At 39.9% G+C, this 27893-nt stretch overlaps 1 protein-coding gene and 1 long non-coding RNA gene across 2 annotated transcripts in view; one reads left to right on the top strand and one right to left on the bottom strand.

Moving 5' to 3' along the window:
* LOC126390157 (uncharacterized) overlaps positions 1 to 27893 on the top strand; it is a 698278-nt gene that overhangs the window by 46933 nt on the left and 623452 nt on the right. The gene's annotated exons all lie outside the window — the stretch shown is intronic.
* Positions 19325 to 27588, bottom strand: si:ch73-109d9.3 (zinc finger and BTB domain-containing protein 49). Its single transcript, XM_050044274.1, has 4 exons — positions 26723 to 27588; positions 26478 to 26638; positions 26256 to 26349; positions 19325 to 21020 (listed from the first exon to the last, which is right to left on the bottom strand). The coding sequence occupies exons 1-4, from the start codon at positions 27024 to 27026 to the stop codon at positions 19816 to 19818; spliced, it is 1764 nt and encodes a 587-aa protein (XP_049900231.1). The 5' UTR covers positions 27027 to 27588; the 3' UTR covers positions 19325 to 19815.

The following is a 27893-nucleotide window of genomic DNA, read 5'->3' as shown; positions in this document are numbered from 1 at the left end:
TGTGTGTGTGTGTGTGTGTGTGTGTGTGTGTCTGTGTCTGTGTCTGTGTCTGTATGAGTGCGTGTGTGTGTCATGTCAATTTATGTTGACAAGGTTTACTCCAAATGACACTCACTCACACATACACAAACACAAACACAAACACACGTACACACACACACACACACACACACACACACACACACACACACACGCTCAATCAATATAAAGTGGAGAAGACCAGTGGTCTCAGACATTTCAGTGGAGCAACACTGACCCCTAGTGAATGCAGCCATTTCTCACATGTATTGTGTCATTGGCAGCCTGTGAAAGCCAGGGATCAAAAGTATCTCAAGAACACATTTTAATGTACAGACATCGACTCACATGAAGGAAGTGTTCAGTTTCTCATGTTTTATCTGAACAGTGGAGGATAATCAGACTGTCAGGTAATGCTATATTCTTGCAAGTGTATCACTGTGACTCAACAGTAACAGTTAGAGAGGGTTTTAATGAGCAATAGCTATTCAGTCTCTCTCAGCGACCTGTTAAAGGCCACGTTTATCGTGTTTGCTTTCAGTGGTATAAACTTTTAATGACCTCTGTCCCCACTCTCTTCAAAAGTAATGATTGTTCAGGAGCGTGACACGGAGAATTTCTGGTGCGGCACTCAAGAAGCACTGACAAAATTTTCAAATGGCAGTTTGGGGATTTAGCAGCAATCTCTCGGCTGATTGAACTTCTAAAGTCAGTGTGTTTTTGATTTGTGGTGCAGTGTGTGTGTGAGTTGGAAAAGAAAGAGGGTTTGCCGAAAAACATAAAAATGATCAGTGGATGAAGCCAACCCTCCACATCTTTTAATTTCATAATTAAACACCTGATAGGCTAATGTTTCCTCTTTTTTTATGTTTATCATGAAGAATGCAGTGCTTTTCTGATTTCATTGATGCTCAATTATTGCATCACTTTAGGAGAATATTAAGTGTAAGTGAAAGTATAAATGATTTTTCATGTGAAATATGTAGAGGTGGGTTTCTATTTCAGCCCTGAGTAGTGTCTGCAGTTCTCCTGCACAATGCTCCAACAGACTCACGTAAGAAGATGGGACAGAATGTATATAGCCTGAGAGCCAGACCCAGGGGAAAAGTCTGTATATTACCAGGCTGTAGTTTATTGCTCTGAGCACACAGTAATAACTGAAGGCCACTCCAATGAATGAGTGAATCAACATTTTTTGTCAGCTCCTTCTTTTCTCGTGGATTTTGGCAGCTATGATGAATGTTTCAAGAGATTTCAGTTCAATAAAAGTGATGGGGACATTAAAGGTTAAAGGGTGCACTGTGGTTTTCACATCTAAATGGTGGTTTTCTTTTTCCAGGAAGTTAGCAACAGATGAATGACTCTTGGCATGTGTCCAGGTGGGTTTTCATAAGTAATTATATATATATATATATATATGTGTGTGTGTATTTTTTTTATTATTATTTTTTTTTTTCAAATTTAGCTTCAGAGTGTGCATGGCCTAAATAGAATGATGTAAATGAATCCCCCCCAAAAAAGTCTGATGACTTTGTAAAAAATCGGTTCATCTACCTGAGTCTAGACTGAAATATCTAGCCCATTTTCATTTCAAAGTCATCGAAATGCTTTGTCATTGATTTTGGCATCAGACACCTGACATGGCATCAGTTTGTAATGTGACAGGACCAAACCATACATGGTGTTATGATACAGCGCTGGTTTGCCAGACAGCATATGTCATGGCAGTATGATACTCGGACAAGCAGCATTAGCTCATAATGTGACCAGCAGCACCTGTCGCGGCATTACAATACACTGCTGGACAGCGTCAGGTTGAACTGCTGCTGGTCCAACAAACGCCAGACTGTCACCCGGGAGGTTGGTGTTTGCTTCCTGTATAAATGTAGAGCCAAACCATGATGTTTTTTTCTAAACCTACCCATGTCCTTTTGTTGCCAAAACCTAACTACATGTTTTGTTGCCTAAACCTAACCATGTGCTTTTGTTACCTAAACCAAACAACATGTTTTGTTGCTTAAACCAAACCATGTGTATTGTTGCCTAAACCTAACAACATGTTTTGTTGCCTAACCCTAACATGTGTTTTGTTGCCTAAACCTAACAACATGTTTTGTTGCTTAAACCAAACCATGTGTATTGTTGCCTAAACCTAACAACATGTTTTGCTGCCTAAACCTAATCATGTGTTTTGTTGCCTAAACCTAACCATGTGTTTTGTTGCCTAAACCTAACAACATGTTTTGTTGCCTAACCCTAATCATGTGTTTTGTTGCCTAAATCTAATCATGTGCTTTTGTTGCCTAAACCTAACCATGTGTGTTGTTGTCTAAACCTAACCATGTGTGTTGTTGTCTAAACCTAACCATGTGCTTTTGTTGCCTAAACCTAACTACATGTTTTGCTGCCTAAACCTAATCATGTGTTTTGTTGCGTAAACCTAACAACATGTTTTGTTGCCTAACCCTGACCATGTGTGTTGTTGTCTAAACCTAATGTGTTTTGTTGCCTAAACTTAATCATGTGTTTTGTTGCCCAAACCAACCACATGATTTTGTTGCCTAAATCTAACCATGTGCTTTTGTTGCCTAATCCTATCCATGTGCTTTTGAGGATGTCTCGGCATTGGTTGCCACGTGCTTTTGTTGCCTTAACCCTAAACGCCTGTTTTGTTGCCTAAATATAATCATATGCTTTTGTTGCCTAAACATAACCACATGCTTTTGTTGAAGTCAGTCGGGCATTGGTTGCAGCATCCTGGAGCGTCAACAGCAGATGCAGGAGGATACCTAGTACGTGATATGTAGACATGAAAGGCCACTAACAAAGCGGAGATATGTGACGACTTGGGATGGGAACATGTTGAAATATCTCAGCAACTGTTGTTGCTATAAAATTTTGTGCAGACCTTTATGAACCGCAATGGATGAATTCTCAGGACTTTGGTGATCCTCGAAATTTGCTGCATACATTTTTACAGTTCCAATTTGCCCAATACTTTGATTTATGGCCAAATACTTTCCCATCAGCCTCAACTCTACATTGTGTTCAGTGACAACTGGCAAATGCTAGAATGCCAATATGCTAAACTAAAAAAGTAAAAATGGTAAAAACATCATATCTGCCGTCAACATTTAACTCAAAACCTGTTCTCACTCCCAACTCATCAAATACCACCGCTTTGGCAATGATTTTCAGCATCAGATACTGATGTGCACAGGCACCTTTTGCAGCAGTATAATATGCACTGGGCGGCAGCGATTTCTAACACCACCAGCAACAACTGAAATACTGTTGTTTTGTCAGTGGATGTCGGTGTCACACACCAATGCACCGGTGATACACAGCCAGGGTTTTTTTTTTAAATGAAGCTCAGCATAAGTTCAATCAGGAAGGTCTTCTCTGTGCATATCCTTTCATATTTCTCTCCATCCCACTCTCAGTACTCCGTCTAATCAGCTGACTATGGGTGTTCACTCCTCTAGTTATCCAATCACACTTTGCCACGATCTCTCAGCCAATCAGGATGCCACTGCAAAATCTTAAATCTGCTCTCTCTGTTCTGCTGCTGTCAGCCATCATTTAGGCAGAATCTTCGCACCCTCCGTTCACCTCCAGCCATTGTATCCAGAGTCCAGGACAAGCTCTCAAAGACTCATTCCTCAACTCATCCAGATCATCAGCACTTCTCCATCTTCCTCTCATCTCATCTTCACCATCTCTACCACCACCAGCATCTAGACCCCCGGGGGGGGTTCCCTATACAACTATGGATTCATCACCCTCCTTAAATCATACAGGGTCTAATCGCCAAAGACTTTCCACATTCTTATTCATACGTTCACATGTTCATAAATATTCTTTTACCATAAAAACGAGTCTCTCCTGATTGAAACAGCGTAGTGTGCTAGTATTTGTAGCATGCTACAGTAGTAACGTATGTCACATGATGTATGTCACGTGATGTGACATGACATTTTTAAGAACCGAAGCTACTTTTATTTAACTAAACCATGATATTTTTATCTAAACCTTACCAGGGACTTTTGTTGCCTAAACTTAAGTAAATAAACGTGCAGGTACTATACATTTCCTGTGAAAAAGTAAATGTATTTTGGAAAGACACAATGTGCAATGAAACAAGCGTCAATTGAGACACTGTCCGTGAACATTCAAAACAGATGCGGGAGGGTACCTACACATGATATTTTGACGTTTAGGTCCACCGACAAATCAGCAGAATTTGACGAGTTGGGACGAGACACTTACACTCCAAAACATGTTCCACCAGTTTGTAGCAATGATTATGGTAAATTTATGGTTAATGTAGTATTGCTAATGTTTTAACATTTTAAGAAAAGTTGAATATTGCCATAGAATACAAAGTGATAAACTGGAGATCAACATTGTAGAGATGAATGTCTACCATAAATAGACATCTCAACTATGGAGGACCGGAACTGCCAAAATTAAAAATAAATACATAAATAAATAAATGAGTCAATAAATAAATTCATATGCCATTAAACTGCACCAAAAATGTATAAATGTAGGCATTAATTAACTGATAAAATCCGTCTTTTCTTTTTACATTTACATTCCCTCATACATTCTTTGTACATTTACATTCCTACATACATTTTAACATTTACATTCCTTCACTCATTCTTTATACATTTACATTTCTTCATGCATGCAGAAAGGCATGAAGAAAAGTAAATGCAAATGAGGGGGCTGTCCAAAGTGTGTCATGGGGTGAACTTTTCGCCTATTGGTTGATGGCTGGGGCCGTATGGAGCTTGGAGCTTTATCCCTATCTTTATTCAAGAGAGTGGTATATCAGTTTGAGAGCATTATTTATTGATTTCACATTCAGATTTTGTAATATTGTCCCTCAAAACCCTGCGCTCTCACTCAAATAGCCTCTGCTTGCGCTTAGATCTACTCTGTTTCTGCTCAAACTGTGTGCTCGCACTCAGATACCATGTTGCTTGCACAGATTTCCTGCTCAAGATTTTTTTAATTTCGGCAGTTCCGGTCCTCCACACTCAACCACTTGACAGAGGCTCAATAAAAACTGTGTGGTGAGTCGGGAAAAAAAACAGATATTTGTTGTAAGTGCCCAAAAGGAAAGAAGAAATGTAAATGCCAAAAAAATCATAATTTTTGTGGTTAAATAAAAAACTCAAATGAGTGTGGAAATATGCATGTGCACACATGCACGCTCAATCCCTCTACAAACAAAGACAAGAATTAAGTGCACTTTATAAATGTAAATAAACTTAAAAATCACTCAGTGCTGTGTAAATGGAGACACACATTTTCAGCTTCCTGACAAGACGACAGAGAAAGTAGTTAAACAGAATAATAAAACTGCTGCCTGATGGCAGTGGCGACAGGAGCTGCTGTCTTTTGGGAGTGTGGGTGGGTATGTGCCTACAGCTAAATGAGGGGAAATGACAAGTCAGAGTGGCACTTTTCAATGTTTCACATCCTCTTAGTGCTGCTGCTACCAGCTCAACATGAGTAATCCTAAACCCGGCTGAAAACAGTGCACCACAGGAAAAGTGTGTGCTTGTGTGTTATATTGTAACTCAGTGACAATAAATGCATTGATTAACATGTTGAGCCCTCCCCCACTACGCGCTGAGCAATAATTGTTCACACTGTGGATTTCCAGAGCAATGGTGTGATGTGGGTGGATGACAGTGGAGGGAGAGGGTCAAAGGGATGAGGGTGAGAAAACTGGTTGTACGAAACAAGGGAGGTGGGAGAGGAGGGGCTGCACAAATGAAGACAAAGAGAGAAAAACAAGAAAGATCAAGGGATGATCTATAAAGGGTGGACAACATGATGAAAACACAACATGAAAAGGGACTTTGAAGAAACAGACTCACATTTACAAAGGCACTGACATAGCCAACTTAAATTAGGTTAAACAGCAGTGAGAACTGACAAACACAGAAAATCACTGTCTGGACCAAGGAGGTTTTCAAAGCAACATCAAAGTTCTAAAGAGTAAAAGTGGGCAATGCCCAAGCTGCCGGGAATTGATTAGTAATACTGCACTGTGATTCACTGTGGAGGGGGACTTTTTACATGTGTAAATACTGTGTCCATGACAACTGCATCAGCAAGGAGGACCTATGGTCTGTCACAAAATTACTGCCTCATGACAGCAGAACTGATCCACAATCTCTCCAGCAGGGTGTAGGAACTTTCAAAAATTTTCATATATGGCAAAGCTGGGAGTGGAAAACTACTTACATCTAAGCCCAGTGCACGGAGATGCCTCATTTGAAGTAAGTAAGTAAAAAAATATGACGGCTTGTGAAAAAATAAATAAATTAATTAAAAGACACCTCGCTAGACAGTAATTGCAATATATACTGGGAGCATGGTCTATATGATTAACAGGGTTTTTCAGTATTGAAGAATAATATCCCATGATACCAAGGTGGACTAAAGCTGTTCTGTCAGCTGGTCAAAGATTACGTCAGTCCAACACTACCAAATCAAGGATCAATTACCAACCAAGCAGTGTTGGTAACTGGCAGGACCTGGCAGACCACCCAGAAGCCCCAAAGGTTCACTCTTTTCACTTTGATCCACATATAAATATTGAATAGTGCAGGTCTATAAGATAAGACTGGTACGTCAGCAAAAAGACCAAAACCACCAATGTGTTGGTCCATCTCTCAGACATGTCTGTGGCTCTCAGCCTTGAGCTTACTCAGTCCAAATGAAGACGTAAATCTTTAAAGACAGACAATTTTAAAATTTCATTTCTAAAAAAAAATAAAAATAAAGGAGAAGTAATTTCCTAAACAGCTGGGCACTTTAGTTTTTAGCAAATGTAACTGAAAGAGAAAACAGTGCATTTGTTGGGGTCTATTTTTGGCTGAGGATTTATACCTTTTGTGCATAAGTAGATATTTACGGCAGCAGGATGGTGTAGGTTGAACTCAGTCAAAATAAGCTGCAGGGCTAATGTTCATCATGATGAAGGAACATATCGTTCAATCCAGTGGTTTGACTCACTGATATCTTTTTTATCAGTTTTTGGGCAACAAGCACACTATAGCACAGGGGGAAAAAAATATTAGACTCTGGGATATGTTGACAGTAACAAAATATGTAATAGCAGCTATACAGCCTGTTTTCTAAATTCCTATATAAAGATATATGATGATACAATATTTAAAGGGTTTCCATAACATTCTGCCATCTTGAAAATACAGGATGCAGGATCATGCATATGCAGCATCACGGGAGACGGAATCCTCGTGGCCAAGAAATCAAAGAGGCAACGTGACCGGCGAATTCAAAAAACGACGGTCAAAATTGGGGTAGCCTTTCCCAGGTGGAAAGAGCTGCTGAAGGAGAAAGATTTTAACAGGGACACTGAAGTTTCCTGCTTTCTTCTCAACAGGTAAGTAAACTTTACTGCCTAAATTAGCCTACAGCTAACTTTTTTGGTTAGCCTATGTGATTCAGTGCCATAGGCAGCATATCAGTAGAAAAACACACTAGCCTCGTTGGTGCAGGATTGATGGAATAAGGGTTGTATACCCACTACCTCCATCAGTAGTTTTCTTTGTAGGCCTATAGCTCATAGACAGCGGTGGTAAGTGACACTCTTACGTCTGCTAACTGTAATGTAGCCTATAATTTTTGTCTCAAGGGACATATTATTTGACTTAATTCATGCTAAGACTCAGGCCCGGACTGCACATAGGGAGAACCGGGACTATTCCCGAAGCAGGAGCCTGAATGAATACTCCATGAATTATCGGATGACATGGTTTCATCAATGTTATCATAGCTTTTTGGTACACAACGGCTACTGTTGTTGTCACCGTAGTCAGAAGGTCTTTAGGGAGAAATAAGTGTCTAATAAATCAGACACGTAAGGCATTTCAAATTACTGCTACAATACATTCTTAGTCGTTATGTGAGCAGGCGAGGAATATCTAGGCTTTATGGTTTGAAAAGTGGATTTTTGTGATTCTGTTTGTCCACTGTAGGTACACTTACACACACAGCAAGACAGGTTATGCGATTTCAGAAGCTTCTGCCAGACTTGAAGGACAAACAAGCATCAAACTGTGACACTGGCAGGGAAAAGAGTCCAGCACAGCTATTATTACACACACACACACACACACACACACACACACACACACACACACACACAAAGCTGAAAGATGTGCATAGCTGTCCATTGACAATGATGGTGTGAACCCTACTGGTATGCTTGACTGTTCTCTTTCCCCTCCCTTTCTCTCTTTTTCAACACACACACACACACACACACACACACACACACACCACGCACATGCACACATGTGCTTAGACATAATTCATTTTCCATAAATAAGTCCCAATGTCAAGTGGCCACTTTCAATCGTGTTCGCTGAGAACAGGAAAGGAGTGCTTATTTGTGTCAAGGGAACATAGTCACAATGTATTTTATCTTACTAGCATGAGTTCTCCTGAAAGCCACTAATGCCTGGTTTACACTACATGACATTTCTGTCTGTTCACAGTCACTGTGTCATATTACGCAATTGTGGAGCCATAAAATTGTGCCGTGACTTGGCCGACAGGGATTACAGGGAGTTTAAGAGAAGTATGAAATCAACAATAATCCGTATAGCACATGTAAACAGGAAATAAATAAAGGAGCCAGGGGTACATGACATTATACAAAAACATCAAAAAACTTAAACCACACCAATTATCCGTGGTCGTCTTTCACGACGTGTGTGATGTCATCGGGTTATTCTTGTCATATTTTTATTACTTTTACTATTATTTCAGTCACTGTGTCTGCTCATGTACCAGCCAAAATTCTATTGTAGTAACGTAAAAAAGTGCCACCAGGTGGCAGGAGCTACATTTGAAGTACCGTACACAAACATACAAGTCACTGAATCCTCCACAACAAGTTCCTACAAATGTTTCCCAATAAAAGCCTATTTAGAAAATGGAGGGATTCTCTCAACTGAAGTTATAAGGGGCTTTTAATTTGAAACTGATACAAGAAGTGTTGAGTTTGAAATGACGACACGATGCATTAACTTTATCGAGGCAAACGGGAGTGGATCAAAAGTTAAAATATAAAAATACAGAGGGAATAATAAATAACGGCCCTTTAATAATGTAATAATGAAATTCCATTAATTGCTTAGAATACTGAAATAATAATGATGAATGTCCCCTTTAAAGGTTCAGTAGGTAACATATTTGCTTCAACTGTCACTATATCCAGATAGTAGTACATGAGACAGATAATCTGTGAAAAAATCAGGTCTCTTTGACTCTTCCCATACTGCTGCTAATGGCATTTGTAAGAATCCAACATGCCTGAATGAAAACTACCTCTAACAGGTGTCAACCATTGCTTGCTGTGCTGCCAACAACAATGTACAAAGACAAGTAAACAGAAGAAGACCATGGACAAAAAGCTTGCTTTCACTTTTACAGGTCTTCTTCTTTGAAGAAGAATGACACCTTTGAAAGTGAAGGCAAGGCAAGATTATTCATATAGTACATTTCGGCAACAAGGCAATTCAAGGTGCTTTACATAAAACATTAAATGCATCGAAACAAGGTGCAAAAGAAACACATTATAAAAGGACATTTAAACACAATTTAAAAATACCATTAAAGTGCTAGAGAACAGAAAATAAAAAGCTAAAATAGAATAAGATGTCTATATGTTCTTAAGGTGATAGTAAGTGCACTTTGTCATTTTCTTAACATGGCTTTTGAAATTCAGGTCTGAGTCCATGACTACACCAAGATTTCTGGCTTAGTCTGTGGTTTTTAGCATTGCCAATTGAAGCTAAGCACTTACTTTTAATCATCCCTTCTTAGCTCCAAAAACAATTACCTCAGTATTTTCTTTGTTTAATTGAAGAAAACTGGCATATCCAATTGTTGATTTGTTCAGTGGACCATTGCCCCCTGGTTATATGGTTATGTAAATTTGTGCATCATCTGCATAAATATGGTAATATATTTATTTTCCCTAGTCTGAGCCAATGGAGGCATGTAGATGTTAGACAGGTTTCTTGAGGAACTTCACATATCATTTTTGTATGCTCAGATGTATAATCATTTATAGACACAAAGTAGTCCCTGTCCTTTAAGCAGGAATTGATCCAGTTTGGAGCCTATTCCAGCTAAAACTGGGCAAGAGACAAATGAATTGAAAAACCACGATGCCCCATACTGAAGCCACTTTGCGTAGACTTTGAAAATTTGATGAGAAACACATCCACATTACTTAACGTCTCACGAAAACAAAGGGTGTCAAAATGTGTCTTTACTGACCAATCATAGTACCTGAACTCCACCTCCTTGTTGAGAAAATATGTCTCTATGAAAGCAGAAAGGAGCTCACTGTTGGGTGTTGTCTAAATGTTTGTGAAAAAAGTCCCTTTTAATCTTTGAAGAAACAAGGAAAGTAGTGCTGGCTTCCTTGCTGCACTTATTCTGTCGTACACAATACAAAGGAGGTGGAGCTCAAGGACTTAAGCCCCCCTCTTAATGGATTTAGTGGACTTACAGCAAATGGGAATAAAAGTTAAAATGAAGAACATATCAAAGTTCAATTTCTACTGCCTGAGCTGCTTTTATGAAATATGAAGGTGTTATGAATAAGGCACACTAGCTTTGCAACATTTGGCATAAATCTTCCACAGTGCACTCCATAGCCTGTTAAGCCCTGAATTTAATATTGGAATGACTTGACACAGAAGAGAAAAGAAGAAGTCTCTTTTAAAGTGTAGCCATCAATTCAAAAATGAAGAGACATTATTTTCCAATCATGCACTGCTAATACTATTGATTGCCCTGTAAATTAAAAAAGAAAAAAGAAAAAAAGAAAGTTGAATTATCCTTTGACACCTTCTGTCTGCTTTCCATCTTGTCTGGGCTTCATCTCATTTTCCTTAGTCTATCCCAGCTCTGGAAGATGTTAACGGCCTCTTTAATGAAAGGCAGTGGGTAAAGACTACTAGACAGTGCTGAGATGCACACATTACAATTATATATATTAAAAATCAGTGGGAGATCTGAGGGCAAAGCCAAATCAAGTCTTGATTTTGAAGGAATATACTGGATGTATGGGGGATTGAAGATGTACTACATGTAGGTCATTTACAGACTGTACAAAAATTATTAGGGTATATTTTTTCTGAGGGGAGGGAAGTCTTACTTTTAAGAGAGAGATGATACTGTAATATATCACTTCTTGAATAGTATCTGCTATGACAGATCCTTCTTCCTCCTTGATGACTTGTTGGACAAGTTTTTGTATAGATTGTTATAATAATTATATTATTCAATTTGCCTTCTGTTAGGCTAAATACTATACACACTGACTGTGGGGCAGATTGTGATTTCAGCTCATGGCCTCTGACTGACCTCACCTGAGTAGGCATTATCTATATGATTTCAAATGTTTCAAATGTTACTTAATGATGAAGGTCTAACAACCCAAATGCTGTTTGCTTGATAAGGGTTTTTGCAAATAACAAGACAGCGTGCAGGAACTCTCTTCTTATAACTGTGGACTTTTTCCTCCAAAGCACCTGCCCACAAGTTTTTGAAAGTGCGCTTGAGCCTCCGCATTCAAATTTCTGTCCATGCCCTTTCAGCATTTTCTGATCTGATTTGTGCCTTTCAAAACTGTTTTGAACCTGTTTTATAACATGACAACACTGGTTACATTTTTGAAAGATCATAGCTGGGGTTAAATTTAGCTTTTTGTTGAGGTTAGGAAAACCTGGGTTAAATAATTACTTTGTTAACCCTCTGAGACCCCCCTGGGCCACCAGTGATCCCAGCCAACATTCTTGCCTTTCAGAGGCTGTAGAGGGCTGAGTTTTAAAGCTACAGTAGTGATACAGGTATCATATAAAACTAGAGGACATGTCATGCTAGCTTCTCAGGAAGGGGGCTATATAACGCTCCAATGCAGGGCTAAATCTTGGTGAGGGAAAAACTGGCATTGCCATTTTCACAGGGGTCCATTGACCTCTCACCTCAAGATATCGGAATGAAAATAGGTTCCATGGGTTCAAAAAAGTCTCCCTTTTACAGACACGCCCACTTTATACTGGTGCCATGCAGATTTTTTGCACGCAGTAGAAATGTGCTATTTTCACCTTTTGTTTTTTTTTTTAATATATCGGCACACTGGGGTCCATAAACAGTCTTGGAATTGCATAAATTGGGTCTGATGGGAAAGCTGAGACTCTCAATGAGCCCAGTTTTACTCTTGTGTGATGATGTCATTCCCCACAGCAGCCATTCCATTGTAGTGAGACCATTTATTCATTTTCCATAACAGCTCATCCTCTAGGGGTCGCAGGCTGGCTGGAGCTTATCCCAGTTGACATGTGTTGAGAGGTGGAGTACACAGGGCTGACACATAGAGACAGACAACCATTCACGCTCACATTAACACCCAACGGCCAATTTAGAGTCACCAATTAACCAAACCTGCATGTCTTTGGACTGTGGGAGGAAGCCAGAGAACCTGGAGAAAACCTGTGAGCAAGGAAAACATAGTGTTCTAAGCCCCTATACACTCTAAACCTTTGAAACTTGAATAGGCCCTAACCAAAATACAATGTTTATTTGTACATTTATTACAGATTTATGATTAGAAAAACCTGAAAGACAGTACTGAGCTGCATCTCAAGTTAATCATCAGCTTACAGCTTTCCAGTGATGCAAACCACTTCTATGTGGCATATACTGTTGATCTGCTATCCCCCTTGTAGATCCCCTGTCCCCCCAAACAAAGGCAAAAACTAGTCCATGTGGGTCTCAGAGGGTAAAGGTAGAGAACCATCATTGTCATGGTTGCAATCATAAATAAGCAGTTAAGGTTAGGGAACTGCCTACAGAAAGTGCTGACTGTCGGTCAGAGATGAGAAATAAACAGTGGTCTCTTGGTTTAAAGTTCAATGTTTAGTTGACCCATCCATCCACCCTGACCTCTTGACCTGCTCTGGTCTAACATCATCTGACCTCCTATCATAATTATTGCAGCTGCTATATAGTTGCTATAGGGCTTTGTCATGCAAGACATGAGACCAACTGGGGAAGCTAAAGAGAAGAGGAGGTCTGAAATACACAGACACAAGGTGTATGCTGGCTATCATGCAGGAGTGTGTTTATATATACTGTACACACCCACACATTCAACTGAAGACCAGCAAGCTGCTTTCACAACCCCCTCACACATATTTTATGCTCACTGCAGATTCAGCTAAGTAGATATTTCTCAATTGCTCTTTATAGATAACTTCTCTTGTTATTGGGTTCAAACATCAAAAAGAAAAGATATCATCTAGAACAGAGGCGCTGCTTTAATCCACATTCTCTCTCTCTCTCTGTCTCTCTCTCTGTCTGTCTCTCTCTCTCTCTCTCTCTCTCTCTATCACACCCACACACACACACACACACACACACACACACACACACTGAGAGAGAGGTTTAGCCTCTGCTAGCTTTTTCCTCACCTTGAAAATAAGATTAAAATGTTATCGGTTATACCACCTGCACAGTGCTGCTCTTACTCTAACTACAGATACAACACATCAAGCTTAATCCTGAACATGAGATATGTAATGCACACACACACACACACACGCAGGCTTGGGCACACAGATAGACAAAAACAGTGTCTACAGACACTTGACACCATGAATTGTTATTAAAATAGAAGGGTTTTCTTTAGAGTAGCCTATTCTCTCTTCTATTAATACACTTGCATCCAGACAAAAGGGACAAATGTCATCAGACAATCTGCTCTGGTCCTGGTCTTTGCACAGTTAGGTGAAAGGCTGACACCAAGTGGTCAATTGAGGTACAGCAATATTGCTGTAAAACTTGACAGTGAGGTATTTTTGGAGAAGCTTTTGTTACTTTGCTAAAAGAGCTGTATTTAACCCTGTGAGACCCACATAGACTAAATTTTGTCTTTGTCTGGGGGACAGGGGATCTATAGGGAGAAAGCAGGTCAACAGTAGATGCCATATAGAAGTGATATACATCACCTGAATGTTGGAACCTGGGGGGTATTCCATCAAGCAGGCTAAATGCAAATCCAGGTTTAAATGACCAAGTCTGGCTAATGTGAGCCAGAGTTCTGTTCCATCAAAGTGGCTAAGATTAGCCTCACATCGTTAACCATGGAAACCATGGTTCTGGCTAAACCTGATACATCGAGCTAAATTCCGGTTTCTGTTCCATCAACCTGAGCCACAACTCCGTTCCATCAAGGTGGTTAACCTGAATCCCAGCCTAGTAACCATGGTAATTTATGCTGCCAGGCAATCCTGGTCTGTAATAGGATTAAGGTGAGGATCAGCTCCATCTATGATCAAAAAATGTTCAATAGACACCTAAAAGACAGTTCTTTTACACACTCACAACTGTCATGTAATGATAAAATAATATGTAGATCATAAAATATAACATAATTAATCAAAAAACATTAACTATTAAAAAACAAATTAAAATGTAATAAAAATAAGATAATTAAAAAAACACTTACAACAATAAAGTCAAAATCAAACTAATAAAAACAAAACTATAACTAGAAAAGCACTTGGAGAGTGCAGACCTCCGCCAAGTACGTGATATTCCCTCCCCCTCTGCATCAGATTTTGCAGCCTGCATCACAATTAGGTTATTTGCATCACTATCATTATTAGGTTATATATGCCTTCACCATGGAGACACTGTGGAGTATTTATTTCGTTTTTATTTTGTACCAACACGGAATATAATATGTTTTTTTTTTGTATTTTTCACTTTCTTTTTTTCCAACACAGAACATTAATTTCAACTTTAGAATTACAACAATATTTAGCAATGAGCCCAAGTAGGCCTACTCGTCACTGCCACCCGGTGGCGCACGTCTGGTCATGGAATGAGTCTATTCTAAAAAAGTGCCATTTAGCGCTATTTTATTATTTTATCCACTTTGCTTCAACCGATCACCACCAAAATTTTATCATATGTTCCTTGTCCCATTATCCACCTATCCTGAAAATTTCATCAAAATCCGTTCATAACTTTTTGAGTTATTTTGCAGACAAACAGACCAACGCTGGCGAAAACATTACCTCCTTGGCGGAGGTCATAAAATGAAACTGAGGCATTAAAAAAAGATTGTATATGTACACCAAACCACATGAATATGTGATTGCCCTCCCATCCCCACCCACTCTGTTTCCAATTGGCTAGCAAATTCACAGTCAATTAAGGTCAGCTGACAACGGCCATTTAAGGAGTGCATCCAAGAGAAGGAGAGGGACACACCCGGAGAGACACAGAGACAGAGCAAGAGAGAGTAAATTAGGAAATAATGGCATGCCCCTTCATCGAAGATCCTGTTGATGAGGAGGCCCACATTGTCCAGAGGGCCTTCCAACCACCACCAGCCCTAAGGGTCTTCCAGGACAGGACCAACCCATTGATACAGACGGACTCCTATCTGTCCTGTCTCCTATCTAGTGTATCTATGCAGTTTGCTGGAACCACACATTATAAAGGTCACATGCTGCAGCCAGTCTCTGACCACTGTGTAGTCAGTCTGTATAGGTTCTTTGCTAGTGGTACATTCCTGTATAGTGTTGGTGATGCTGAGAGGCTAAGTAAGACAGCTGTTTGCAGAGAGGTAAAAACAGTGAGGGATGAAATGGGGACACACACCATTGTGGTCTGTCTGTTCCTCATCCTATAGCCCATTCCATTAATTTAAGGGGATTTTCCTTATTTTGATATAATAAGGGATAGAGCTTACAATTGACTTCCAAATGATGAGAATAGATAATCGATTCACTATCACCTGCATTCACTTAATAGGTTTCCTCATCTCCACTGAATTGATGGATTTGCTAAATGGAATTTTCTACAATCAATAGATAAACATCATGTGATTATTTCCTATGAACTGATCATTTTGGAAATGTCATAATCTACAATCAATTATGTGATAAATGCGATGATTCACATAAAATAGTTTGATTAAATGCATCATCTGAACTTTACATAGGAATCAGTAGATAAATGTGATAAATAGTCTATATCACTAATATTAATTTACACATTTGGTGAATTTCATTAGGCATACTTGAATTGTTAGATTTAATAGGTGTTCTTATCTAGCCACATATATTTTGTCCCTTTGATGCGGGATTTATAGAACATGATATTATGCTGAAATGCTGAATTTTCTTTGTCACTTACACATTTAGCCTGTCGGCAATAGTCTGCCACTGCACCTCCCTTGCTTTATTAATTGCCTTTTTCTTAATTATGTCCTTATAGTCCTCATACACTTCCATAAGGAGCCTTTGCTCCGCCGCAGAAAAAGCCTCCACTCACTCCTTTCCTTTGCTTTTTGACATTTTGCAACATGTTCGGCACTCGACTAGTGTGGGCTTTTTATTTTCCCTGGGCGTGTGAATGAGTTGAGGCTTAACAGGTGAGGCTTGAATTAGTGTCAGTTGGAGCCAGCTGATTTCACTTGATGGAACGGGTTGGAGCTAGATTGGGAGTTGGTGTTTAGTCAAACTAAGATTACACTTTTCTAGTCATGATTGATACTGTCATGAACATTTTGTTTTGGTGAGGGCCTATTGAAATTTTGAAGATTTAGAGTGTATTATGTCTCATAAATTGTCACAGCAATTTTTGGTTTAATATAATTTGTTACACAGATTTGTTGCTAAATTTAAGTATGTTTTCCCCTTCAGAACTGATCTTGACGAACACCACAGTAAAATCCATCTTTTGACATTTGGAGATATCTGTAAGACCTGCATTTTTTGGCAATTGGATGACAAGCACTTCTGTTCTGGAAACTGCTGACAAACCCTGTTATTGTGAATATACCTATGAAAGCCAAACATCCGTTGAATGTGCAAGGTCTCTAGTTTGTGGCTATGAAGTTTAATGGCTGTGATTATCCTAGAGGTTACTATAGGTTATTTTGTACAGTGTTGTCCATTTAAAAAATGTCTGCAATAAAATAGCTGCTATGGGGACTGACATTATCACACATGAACAAAACTGGGCTCATTGAATCTGCTAGAGTCTCAGCTTTTCAGTCAGACCCAATTTATGCAATTCAAAGACTGTTTATGCATCCCGGTATGTAGAAATATTTTAAAAATAGGCTAAAATAACACATTTGTACTACATGCAAAAAAAACTGCATGGCACCAGCATAAATTGGGCATGACTGTAAAGGAGAGACTCATGGGAACCAATAGAACCTATTTTCTTTCAGATATCTTGAGGTCAGAGGTCAAGGGACCCCTAATGGCCATGCCAGATTTTCCCTCACCAGCATTTAGCCTAGTAGTGGAGTGTTAAATAGCCCACTGTCAGAGAAGCTAGCATGACATGTCTTCAGGACTTTGAGTTTCATATGATACCAGTATCATCACTGTAGCTTTAAAACTCAGCCCTCTACAGTGTCTGAAACACAGGAATGTTGGCCGGGATCGCCGGCGGCCCGGCAGGTCTCAGAGGGTTAGTCAACAATTATTTTTATCAGTCAGAATATAAATTGAGCCATCACTCATGAAGCATCATCTGCATGCTGTCAATTCTTCAAAAGGTTCAATTTACACCAGTCTTACAGCAAACCACACAGACCTTCAGCTGGAGGAAAAACTGCCTTCAAGTTATGTTTTGTGGTGAATTCTAGATTTACATGACCTGGGCTTGTATTTTCCAAAGTTTTGAAAATTACAGTTACGAGACAAGTCAGGAGTAAAACAGTTCTTTGCTGAGTGTGAAGAATAAAACACATGTATAAAGCTACTTCCCCCTACACACAGTTAAGTGTAAGGGCAATCCTTATGAGCTCACAAGATGAACCACGTCGGCTTCGGTCAGAGTAAGAAGAGCCAATCATTGACTATCGCAGGTGTGTTTTCTTTTTTGTTGTTGTTTATTGTCATGTGGTTTACCTGTTAAATAAGCTGTATATTTGTTTTGATTTTAAAATCACATTTTTTATCCTTAATATGTACAGTAATTAGCAATTCACAGCATTCTAATTTATTTATCAGATATAAATACACAAAGATAAAATAAATCTACTCTGAACCAACTTTAGAGACCTCGAGAGCTCTACTCAATGGGGAAACTATGTGCGAGCCTCAGGTCTCAAACTTGTGATGTCACAGGGTATAAAGTCTTGAGCTGCTCCACAGACAATAAATAGGAGATTGATTTAATGGACCCACAGAATGTTTTTCTTGTTTTATACCCAAATGAGCTTTATTATATTATAATGTTCTCAGTTGTAAAACAAAGAAATGTACCCATATACTCTGAACAATCCTCTGGGTGCTCTCACTGTCATCTATAATAGTGGTTCCCAACTGGTGGGTCGCGGATTCATTCTGAATGGACCGCATGTGATTCACAAATGTGTCAAGTTTCGAAAAAACACACTTTCTTTTAAAGTACAGGGAATATACGGCAAAGGCCTTCTATTTTGAAGTGCTGTTCCTGCTGTAAAGTGAGTGAGTAGTGGACGGCTTCTTGACAACCTAGTTTGACAACATGGCCAAATGCAAGTATGACACCGAATATATTAAACTGTGTGGACCTTGAACGAATGATTTAAGGAGAAATCTGGACCTTGTGGCTGGACCAGTTGGGAACCACTGTCCTATAACATCGTTCATTTATTGTCTATGCAGCAGCCCAAACTTTGGCAACATATCCACCATAAACCTCAACAATACATCCAGCAGAATACTCTCCATTGCCCTAACCATCGCCAAGAAAACTATCCTCATGAATTGGTAAACAAGGAACAGAATCTCCATCACACTCTGGAAAAATCAACTCATCGAATACTCCTACACAAAGACACACACACACACACACACACACCTTTTCATACAGCTTTGCATTATACTTGTTTTCACCTGTACGCCCATCATTTTCAGCCTGTGCCTTACTCCTTGTTTGCTTTATATTGTTTTATTTTGTTCTGATGTATTTAGTTGCTCTTATTTTTATTGTAGGTCTCTTTCTCACTTTTTGTATCTTCTTTCCTTACTGTTTATATGTCTCTACAACTGTTTTCACTTACTCTGTTATCACTGCATTACACACAAAAAAAGTCTGGTTTTAATCAGACTAACTCAATAATTACATTTTCACTAATGTCACATACTGACAGATTTGAGTTTCGGCACTCTAGTTTTGGGGTTTCGGAGAGAGTTGTTCACTTCTACTCATATTTTTTGTCTTAAACCACAGGAAAAGATGTATACATTTTTAAAAAATGGGTGAAGTTCCCCTTTAAGTGGGTTTGTGAGTTTCGGCAGAAGTAAAGACTTTTTACTTGTATCTTTCATCAGTCTAAAGTGACTCTCAGCAGGCTGATAAATACATGCCCTGATCCATAGTCAGAAACAGCGAGTGTGATTTTCCTCAAATGCATGAATAATTTGACTTGTATTACCAGAATAAATGTTTATTGACCAATTGACAATTGACCTATCTCTGTGCATGATTCACAATACACTGCTTTTCATCCTTTAATAACTACAACAAGGTATTGGATGAATCTTTCTAGAATGCAAAAAATTACTCGGGACAATCACTTTGAGAGACGAGTACACAAGAAACAATTTTTGCAATTTCAAACATTGCAAAGGAAGACACTGTAGCATCCTAATCAACACGAAACAAACACACCAAACTTGTCCTTTTATCACAAGCTGTCCATCATCATACATCCAGATGGATCCTCTGGTGGCGTTTCAGGTTACATTTCTGGGTGAAGCGTTTGCCACAAGCCAAGCAGCAGTACGGTCTCTCTCCGGTGTGGACCCGTCGGTGGGCCTTGAGGTTGCTCAGCTTGGTGAAGCTGCGACCACAGAGGGAGCAGCAGAAAGGCCGCTCACCTGTGTGGGTCTGCAGGTGGGCCTTCAGGTTGCTGGGGTGGGGAAAGCACTTCCCACATTGGCCACAGCGCAGGAGGTGCCTGGGGCCAGCAAGAGGGGGAGAGTCTGGGTGGGGTAAGGGGTTGGTGTGATGAGAGTTTGCAGACTGATGGGATTTGATGCTGACCCATGGAGCACTGGTTCGGTGATGTGCTGTGGTTTGTCTGTCTCCCAGGTGAGCTCGCTGGATTGAGAGTGGAGGGGGTGGCGCAGCTTTAGATGTGGACGGAGTCCTGTTGAGGGGATTTAAATGTACAACCTGAGAGTGAGCTACAGACAGTGTTGTGGTGGTACTGTTGGAAAGTGTGTGAGAGGGCTTTTTCATTGGTCGGTGGAGGTGCTGTATAGCAGCTTGCAGTCTAAGACCTGTACCAACTTTGGAATGCAGCTTCATAACCTCCTGTACAGTGGCTTTGTGGGAAATGTGTTTCTGCTTGAGTGCTTCTGAACTCAACCTGTGCTGTTTAACTGAACATGACAAAAATGCCATCGCAGACTTTATTTTCTTTTCTTTAGGCAGGTTTTCCACACACCCATCAGAATCGACAATCACTTCCTGCTTGATGGTCACACCCAGCGCATCACTGTTTTGCAGTCTTGCCTGTGGGGACGCTGAGGATGAAATGTGATCTCTACTTGGAGTAACCAGAACATCAACATCTCCTGTGACAGAGTTACACAGCTCGTGTTCTGTTTGCCTCAGAGGACCTCTAGTTTTGGATGGATCACAGTCCTTTTCTGTTGCAAGGCAGTGATTCTGCAGCAATCCCGCTGTTGTGACGGTCAGGCCAGCCCAACCACTGTCCCCCTCTAAAGATGGATCTGTGGCCGTGTGTGTTTCCTTCTGGTCTTCATGAAAGACATATGCAGCAGAGATCTGTGGGTCTTGCTTAATAACATCCCTCAGTAATTCCTCACGGTTCTCTTGAGCCCGATTTGGTTGTGCTTCAGTCATCTCAGCAGCACTGTGAGATTCAGGTACTGCTTTACCTACACAATGAACGGAAACAGGGGTTATATCAATGAATTCAGCTGCCTTTTTCCACTGGCAAACTGTTACCAGAGCAGCAAGTTGGTTGCTGTATTTTTGGTCCAAAGTAGGGCTGGCATGATATCAGATTTTCACAACATGGTTATTGTGGCCACAAGAGTTCCCAATAACCATATTATTGCAATATCTAAAGATTTAAAAAAAAAAAAAAAAAAAAAAAAAAATAGAATTATTGCCCTGTGGTTGTACAGTATGTCTGTGTTTCTCTTACAGTTTATATCCTTGTCTGTGAAAACATGGATGCTTCACGCACATCTTCTCCTGGAAGCACAGAAGATCTATACAATCAGCACAATTTCAAGGTAAGTGTCACTAATTCAGTAACTGACCAAATTTTTCCCCTCCTGTTCCTAAGATAAGGCGTTAAGTAATGGCCAGAAAAGTTTTATGCAGAACATAACAATGTCACAGTGAAGCTGACCTTTGACCTTTTGGATAGAAAATGTCATCACTTCATTATTTTATCCTATTAGACATTTGTGTGAAGTTTCATCACAATTAGCGTATGAATTCTTGAGGTATAGCCAAAAACATGTTTTGTGAGGTCACGCTGACCTTTGACCAACAAATTCTAATCAGTTTATTCTTCACTCCGATTGGACATTTGTGTCATAGTTGGAGAAGTTCCCTTAAGGTGTAATTGAGATACTGCATTCACGAGAATGAGACAGACGAGGTCACAGTGACTTTTGACTACCAAAATCTAATCAGTTCATTGTTGAGTTCAAGTGGACATTTGCACCAAATTTTAAAGCAGCTGTGCGGAGTTCGTATCACCCCCCCCTTGAAGATCTGCATATTTATTTGAACCCAACAGCGACAAAAAAGCCTTTCTCTATATGGCTATTTAGCGTAGCCTCGGTCGGGTCGGACACAGCGGAAGTCAGCAAACCAGAATACGAAACCCGGAGGCGGAAGTAAGTCTGCACGCCCGCAGCGGCCCACAGCCATTAAACCACAGAAGAAGAAGGAGCCGTGTTTACAGAGAGCGTTCTTCGAGTAAGCGGTACGCAACGGGCATTGCTGAACACACAACAGTTTTACCAGATGTATCTATAAGGACTTGGTTGTACTTTCGATGTCATGGCGGATAACGAAGGAGCACCATCTTAAAGAAAAAGAACACAAGAACAGAAGAAGGCTAAACGGGACAGTGATAGGGCTCGAGCCCAAACGCGTGTAAACCTCGGTCGGGCATTCACCAGGTGGAGAGAGCTGAGAGATTTGAAAGGTTTTAAAACTGATCCCGAGTTGGCCCTTTTCCTAATCGACAGGTATGTAATTTTTTATTTAGAGAATATACCGCAACTTGTTAGACGTTGTTTCACTTCAATATATGACGACATGGAAGTTATAAGCAGGGCCGCCCCTGCCAAAACGCGCTGTGCGTAGAAAGGCAAAACAAGAGGAAGCTCGTGCTTCACTTGAAGGTGGGTGTGTTGAAATAAAACTTTGTGGCACAAACACCTAAGCTGCTACTCATTAGATAGGAATCTCTGTCTCCAGTCTCTGTCTAGACTGGAATTTTTTTTTTTTTTCCCCAGCGGCCCTGATTAACATTTATTGAATGTCTTGTTAACGCCCTATGCATTCACCTCTGATGAAAAGGAGTGGTAAAATGACCAGTTGGTGATCGTATATATTGATAGGCTATAAACTTTAGCCAATATATAATATATTGGCTAAAGTTTATAGTCTATCAATTTATGTTGTTAATATAAGTTTTGGACTATTTTTATGGAGGTAAATGTCGCCATCTGTTGGTGAATTTAATTCATAACAGTCAGCTTTTGAGGAGACAGAGAAATACTGATGAAATGAGTGTGTAACTGATGCATTTGTTGACAGAGGCAACTAAACTTGAATGTAAAGTTTGAAATATCAGTCTGTTTGATCCTGAATTAGTATATTTTCTTAGGACTGTAGTCTGTACATAATAATAATAATAATAATAATAATAATAATAATAATGATAATAATGTAATAATAGATAGCAGTAGTTTTTTGTTAATATTAGTAGAAGTAGTAGTAGTACTACCAGACCAGTACGGNGGGGGGGGGGGGGGGGGGGCTCCAAATAAAATTTCGCTTAGGGCCCCAATTTGGTCAGGGGCAGCCCTGGTTATAAGCAAGCTAAATGTAACGTTAGCTGATGTGAACCGCTTTTGTCTTGTAACGTTACAACAAACGCCACAAAATTATCTGTCACTGTGACCATGAACACAAATATACAGCAGGCAGTTGTCCTCAGTTTATAAGAAATTCAGAGCTACACCAGAACATTTATGATTTTCCTCTGGCTCTCCAAAACAAATGCATGCGGTAATTGCCGGTTGCAGTCAAGATTTTACCAATGAAGCCCAATGCCGGCTGCAGTCGGAATTTTACGACACCAGGCTGTGGGTGTCATACCGCTTCGACCAAAGAGGGCGCTATAATCAACGAAAACGTAAAGTTCTGCACAGCTGCTTTAAAAAATTCCCTCAAGGTGTTCTTGGGATATCGCAGTCACATGAATGTGACGGACGGACGGACGGACGACCTGAAAACCTAATTCCCCTGGCCACGGTTATCGCCAGCGCAGAGGCATAAAAATAATGCTATCAGTCAAATTCACCTTTAACTTTGTTTACTGTTCCTTTTGTTTACCTTTTGTCTCTGTTTTGGCAAATGAATTACATGAAACCATAACTGTACAAAAACATACAAAAAGATAATTTACACTTAGAGGCATAGTTAAGATTTTTTTAAATAAGGGTTGTATGATGTACTACTCCATAAACAGTATAGTACATACAGAAGATGTCAGTCAGCACGCCCCCAGTTTGGACAATCAGGCTGGAGTTCAACGTGGAAGCTAAACAATGTACTGCTGTAGAGGGGTCAGCAACAAAATGTATTTTAGCCACCTAAAAAAAAAAAAAAAAAATCAATATCCATTTAAGTGTATGCTATATTTATAATATTTTCACTGCTTCACCTTAATGTCAGACAGTAATTTCTAAATGGAAATTGAAGCTGATATGGCTTTCTCAAATTTCAGACTCCATTGAGAAAAACTGTGATTTAACATCGCTGAACACAGGAGCTGGTGGTCCACCACTGCCTCAAACAGTTATTTTGTGTTACTGTGTCACTTGTTGTTTAAAAGTGTCAGTTTGGATTCACTGAGGTCACACAATAATACAAACTAACTAACTGATCAAAGCAGTGGTAGACCAGCAGCTCCCATGTTCAGCAAACTAAAATGACTGTTTCTGTCAGTGTTGTCTGGTGGCTTTGACGAGAGCACAGATGAGGAACTGAAGTAGTTAACAGCTTTTCCGTCAGTACAGGCTGTCTGACGGAAAACTAAAGTAGTGAAAATACTCTCAATATAGAATATATTTACGCTAAAAAATACATTTTGTTGATGACCCCATTCCTTTTTGTACATTGCTTAGCTTCTGTGTTGGACTCCAGCCTGCTTCTCCAAACTGAGAGCGTGCCAACTGACATCTACTGTAGGTAGTCCACTGACTACAGACAAGTACACCATACGAATCCACTTCAAAAAATCTGGACTATCCCTTTAATGGATAGTAAAAATGCAACCAGATGGTGTTAAGGGAGGGACACAAAGTGAGAACTTAAAGAAACGGAAATGATTTAAGTGCTGAATTATTTATACAATGTTATCATATGTGTATTAACACAATATCAGTATTTCATTTAAGCAAAATCCCACAAGAGGTCGTGACGTTGTACTGTATATCGTCACGGCTGTGATTTGGTCGTAGGCACGAGGCCAACCGAGTCACAGCCGTGACAATATACAATACAACGTCACGACCTCTCGTGTGATATTGCTTTTATACAACAGTTCAACAACAGCTCAAACAGCAATGCTGAGTAAGGAAATGTTAACAAAAGGTGATGAAATAAATTATTTAAGTATGTTATGTAGCTCCGCAAAAAAAAAAAAACAGTTCCCCCAGTCTGTTGCCAGGCGACACAGCACACACGCCAGGAACTCACAAGCTACTTTGTATTTACACTGATCTGCAGCTGTGTAACTTCGTCCAGTTCGGCTGATGAAATGTTGGCAAACCTGGATGTTGGCACGAACAGATTCAGCTTCCACTCTCCCTCATCCTCATCAGTACCTCATCAGATGATCATTGATAATTCCTGACCGTGTTCGCTTAATTTTTGCTCCTCTCCAGTTTGTCGAGGTCGGCTGATGTTACACAAACACACCTGGAGGTCTGCACAGAAGAGTCCTGGCTTTCCTTTTCCTCGTCCTCTCCTGACGACCACTCATAATTTAATTCAAATGTAATTTTGGGGAAAATATCCATCTTCTTGGTGTAACACTAGTGTCAGTTTGCGTCAATGTAGCAAGTGTGACAGTTGGTTAATTAACGGTTGTATTTATATTTATAAAACCTGTGAGCGGAGTGATTTTACTGTTACAAGTCCCAGTGATGTTATACTCTATATCAGCACTCACGGAATGCCTCTCGTCCAATCAAATTACTCATTTGGAACTAACTGTTGTATAATTTTAAATATCACGGTTATCGTCTGTTTTGGATTATCGAGACACTCCTTGTCCAGAGCCTAAAAAGTAAATATTTTATTTTCACTGATTTTATTTTATTTTTTAATCAGCCTGTTTCAAAGGACTGATAAACTAATTGCATTTATTACAGAAAATAAGAAATGTTGTATATTTTTACGGAAGCGCAATGCATTCACTGACATTAAAAAAAAACTGACAACTTATCTCATAATAATGACATAAGATCTTGTAATTATGAGATCCTTATCTAGACAGGGGTGAAGTTGCCATGTGCTTTTGTTGACTTCCTGGTGTGGGTTGTCATGTGCAACAGCAACATCAGAAAGAAGAAACACGAGAACCTTGAAAAGTACCAAGGGCTGAAAGAGGAGCTAGAAAAGAAGTGGGTAGTAAAGGCAACAGTGATGCCAGTAGTAATCGGAGCACTCAGGGCTGTGACACACAAACGGGGAGAGTGGCTCCAGCAGATTCCAGGTACAACATCTGAGGTCTCTATCCAGAATGCATATATACATATATAAAGACAGAGAGAGATAAAGATATATTTTTTCCCAAACTTAATATGCAGAGAAAACAATGAAACAATGGACCTTGTTGACACAATACTCACCATCGAGGGTATCACTCCAATGCACAGAAGAAAAAGACAGCTTATTCACTTCTTCCTTGACACTCAACGCTGACATTACATCATCTTCTGGTGTCTGAATATCACAGAGAAGACATCAGAGAATATGGTTACATTTTGATTTATTAGTTGAATGCTCTGTGCAGAATGTTCCTATTAGGAAAAAAATATGCATACAGCCTCTCACAACAACACTGAGAGTACCTGTGCTCTGAGACATTCCTGTGATTCCCTCTCAGGGCTGTGAGTGGATGTGGGATTGTCTGCTGCCTGAGTTGACTCTGGTATGTATTCTTGTGTGCGACTTATAGCCCACTTTTCCACAGAGTCACCCTCTTGTTTCACTCCACAGACCCCCAAAATGTCTGGAAAAAAATAGTGCTCAAGTAGCAGAACATAATACAGAGTGTTTGTGTCGCTATATTAATGATCCTTCTGTTTGTTCTTACCATCTTGCTGTTCTTTGGGCCTGTCTTCTACAGTGTCACTGGACAGATCCACATCATCCTTGGCACAGTCCACACACCTCCCAGTTTTCCCTCCTTCTCTCCCCTCTTTGTCACTTAATTTTTTCTCGGCCCATTGCAGCTGCCTCCTCAGGGACTCCACCTCCTGGTTCCTGCGCTGAACCTCCTCCAGGAATCCGTCCTCCACTAACCTGGTCACCTCATACATGGCTGTCTTTACCACTGTCTCCATCACATCCGAGAGCTGGGTCTGGAAAGTTACAATGAGGGTGTCCAGGTCCGACATGATGGTCAGTCAGGGTCGCGGGTTTTAAAAATGAATTCCTTGTGTTCGTGAAAATAAAATCAAAGTAACAAAGGGGGAGAAGGAGTCCGATTTAAAATGCTAACGCGACCACAGGTTGTTAGGCTGTAACGTTAACGTTAACGTTACACCATTATCCAACTATACATCCGCTTGTTGTTGTTGTTGTTGTTGTTGTTGTGGGTATTTCAGGTAATAAACAGCTATTCATTCACTTATTAACATTAAAGGGCTGGACTACCGACGCACAGCGACCTATTTATTGACACAAGCTGCCTTCATGTCAATTGAAGTTGTCACCTGGCCAGCTAATATTACTCCTTAGCTTAACGTTAGCATTGGTATGCTAAGCACATTTAAGGGCGTCAAACCGTCAACGAACCGTACACAGCCACGAATTATAGTAACCATAGTCGAGCCTGGCGTATTGATCTGTTTAAACCGGTGTTTAAGGATTCAGCGGGTAACGACTGTTCAGCAAAGGAAATTCGTGTGCACTAAGCATCTAACTGAGCTAGCGCTTGTGGTCCTTGTTTTTGCTCGTGACGTCATACACAACGTAGTACGGTGGCCTTACCTGAAGTCTAGGCATTACAAAACGCGTTTCAATAAAGTGAAACCAATAGGCTGCGCCAAGCAGTCAGCTGTAACTTCAGGACATTGTTTCAAAGTAATGCGTTTTAGCATTTGTACAACACATTATGGCCCCATAGATGCACGCGCTCCTATAATGCTTTATTGTAAAAGTGAATGAATATTGTTAAATTGTTTTTATCTCGTTGAAGGTATTCGTGCTGGTGTTTGATATGGAGACAGAATGTTACATATAGGCTATATACAATTTTCACT

Source organism: Epinephelus moara, chromosome 5, assembly GCF_006386435.1.
Source record: "Epinephelus moara isolate mb chromosome 5, YSFRI_EMoa_1.0, whole genome shotgun sequence".
Taxonomy (NCBI): Eukaryota; Metazoa; Chordata; class Actinopteri; order Perciformes; family Serranidae; genus Epinephelus; species Epinephelus moara.
The sequence above is the reverse complement of the archived record's forward strand: the minus strand, read 5'-3'. Positions and strand labels throughout refer to the sequence as shown.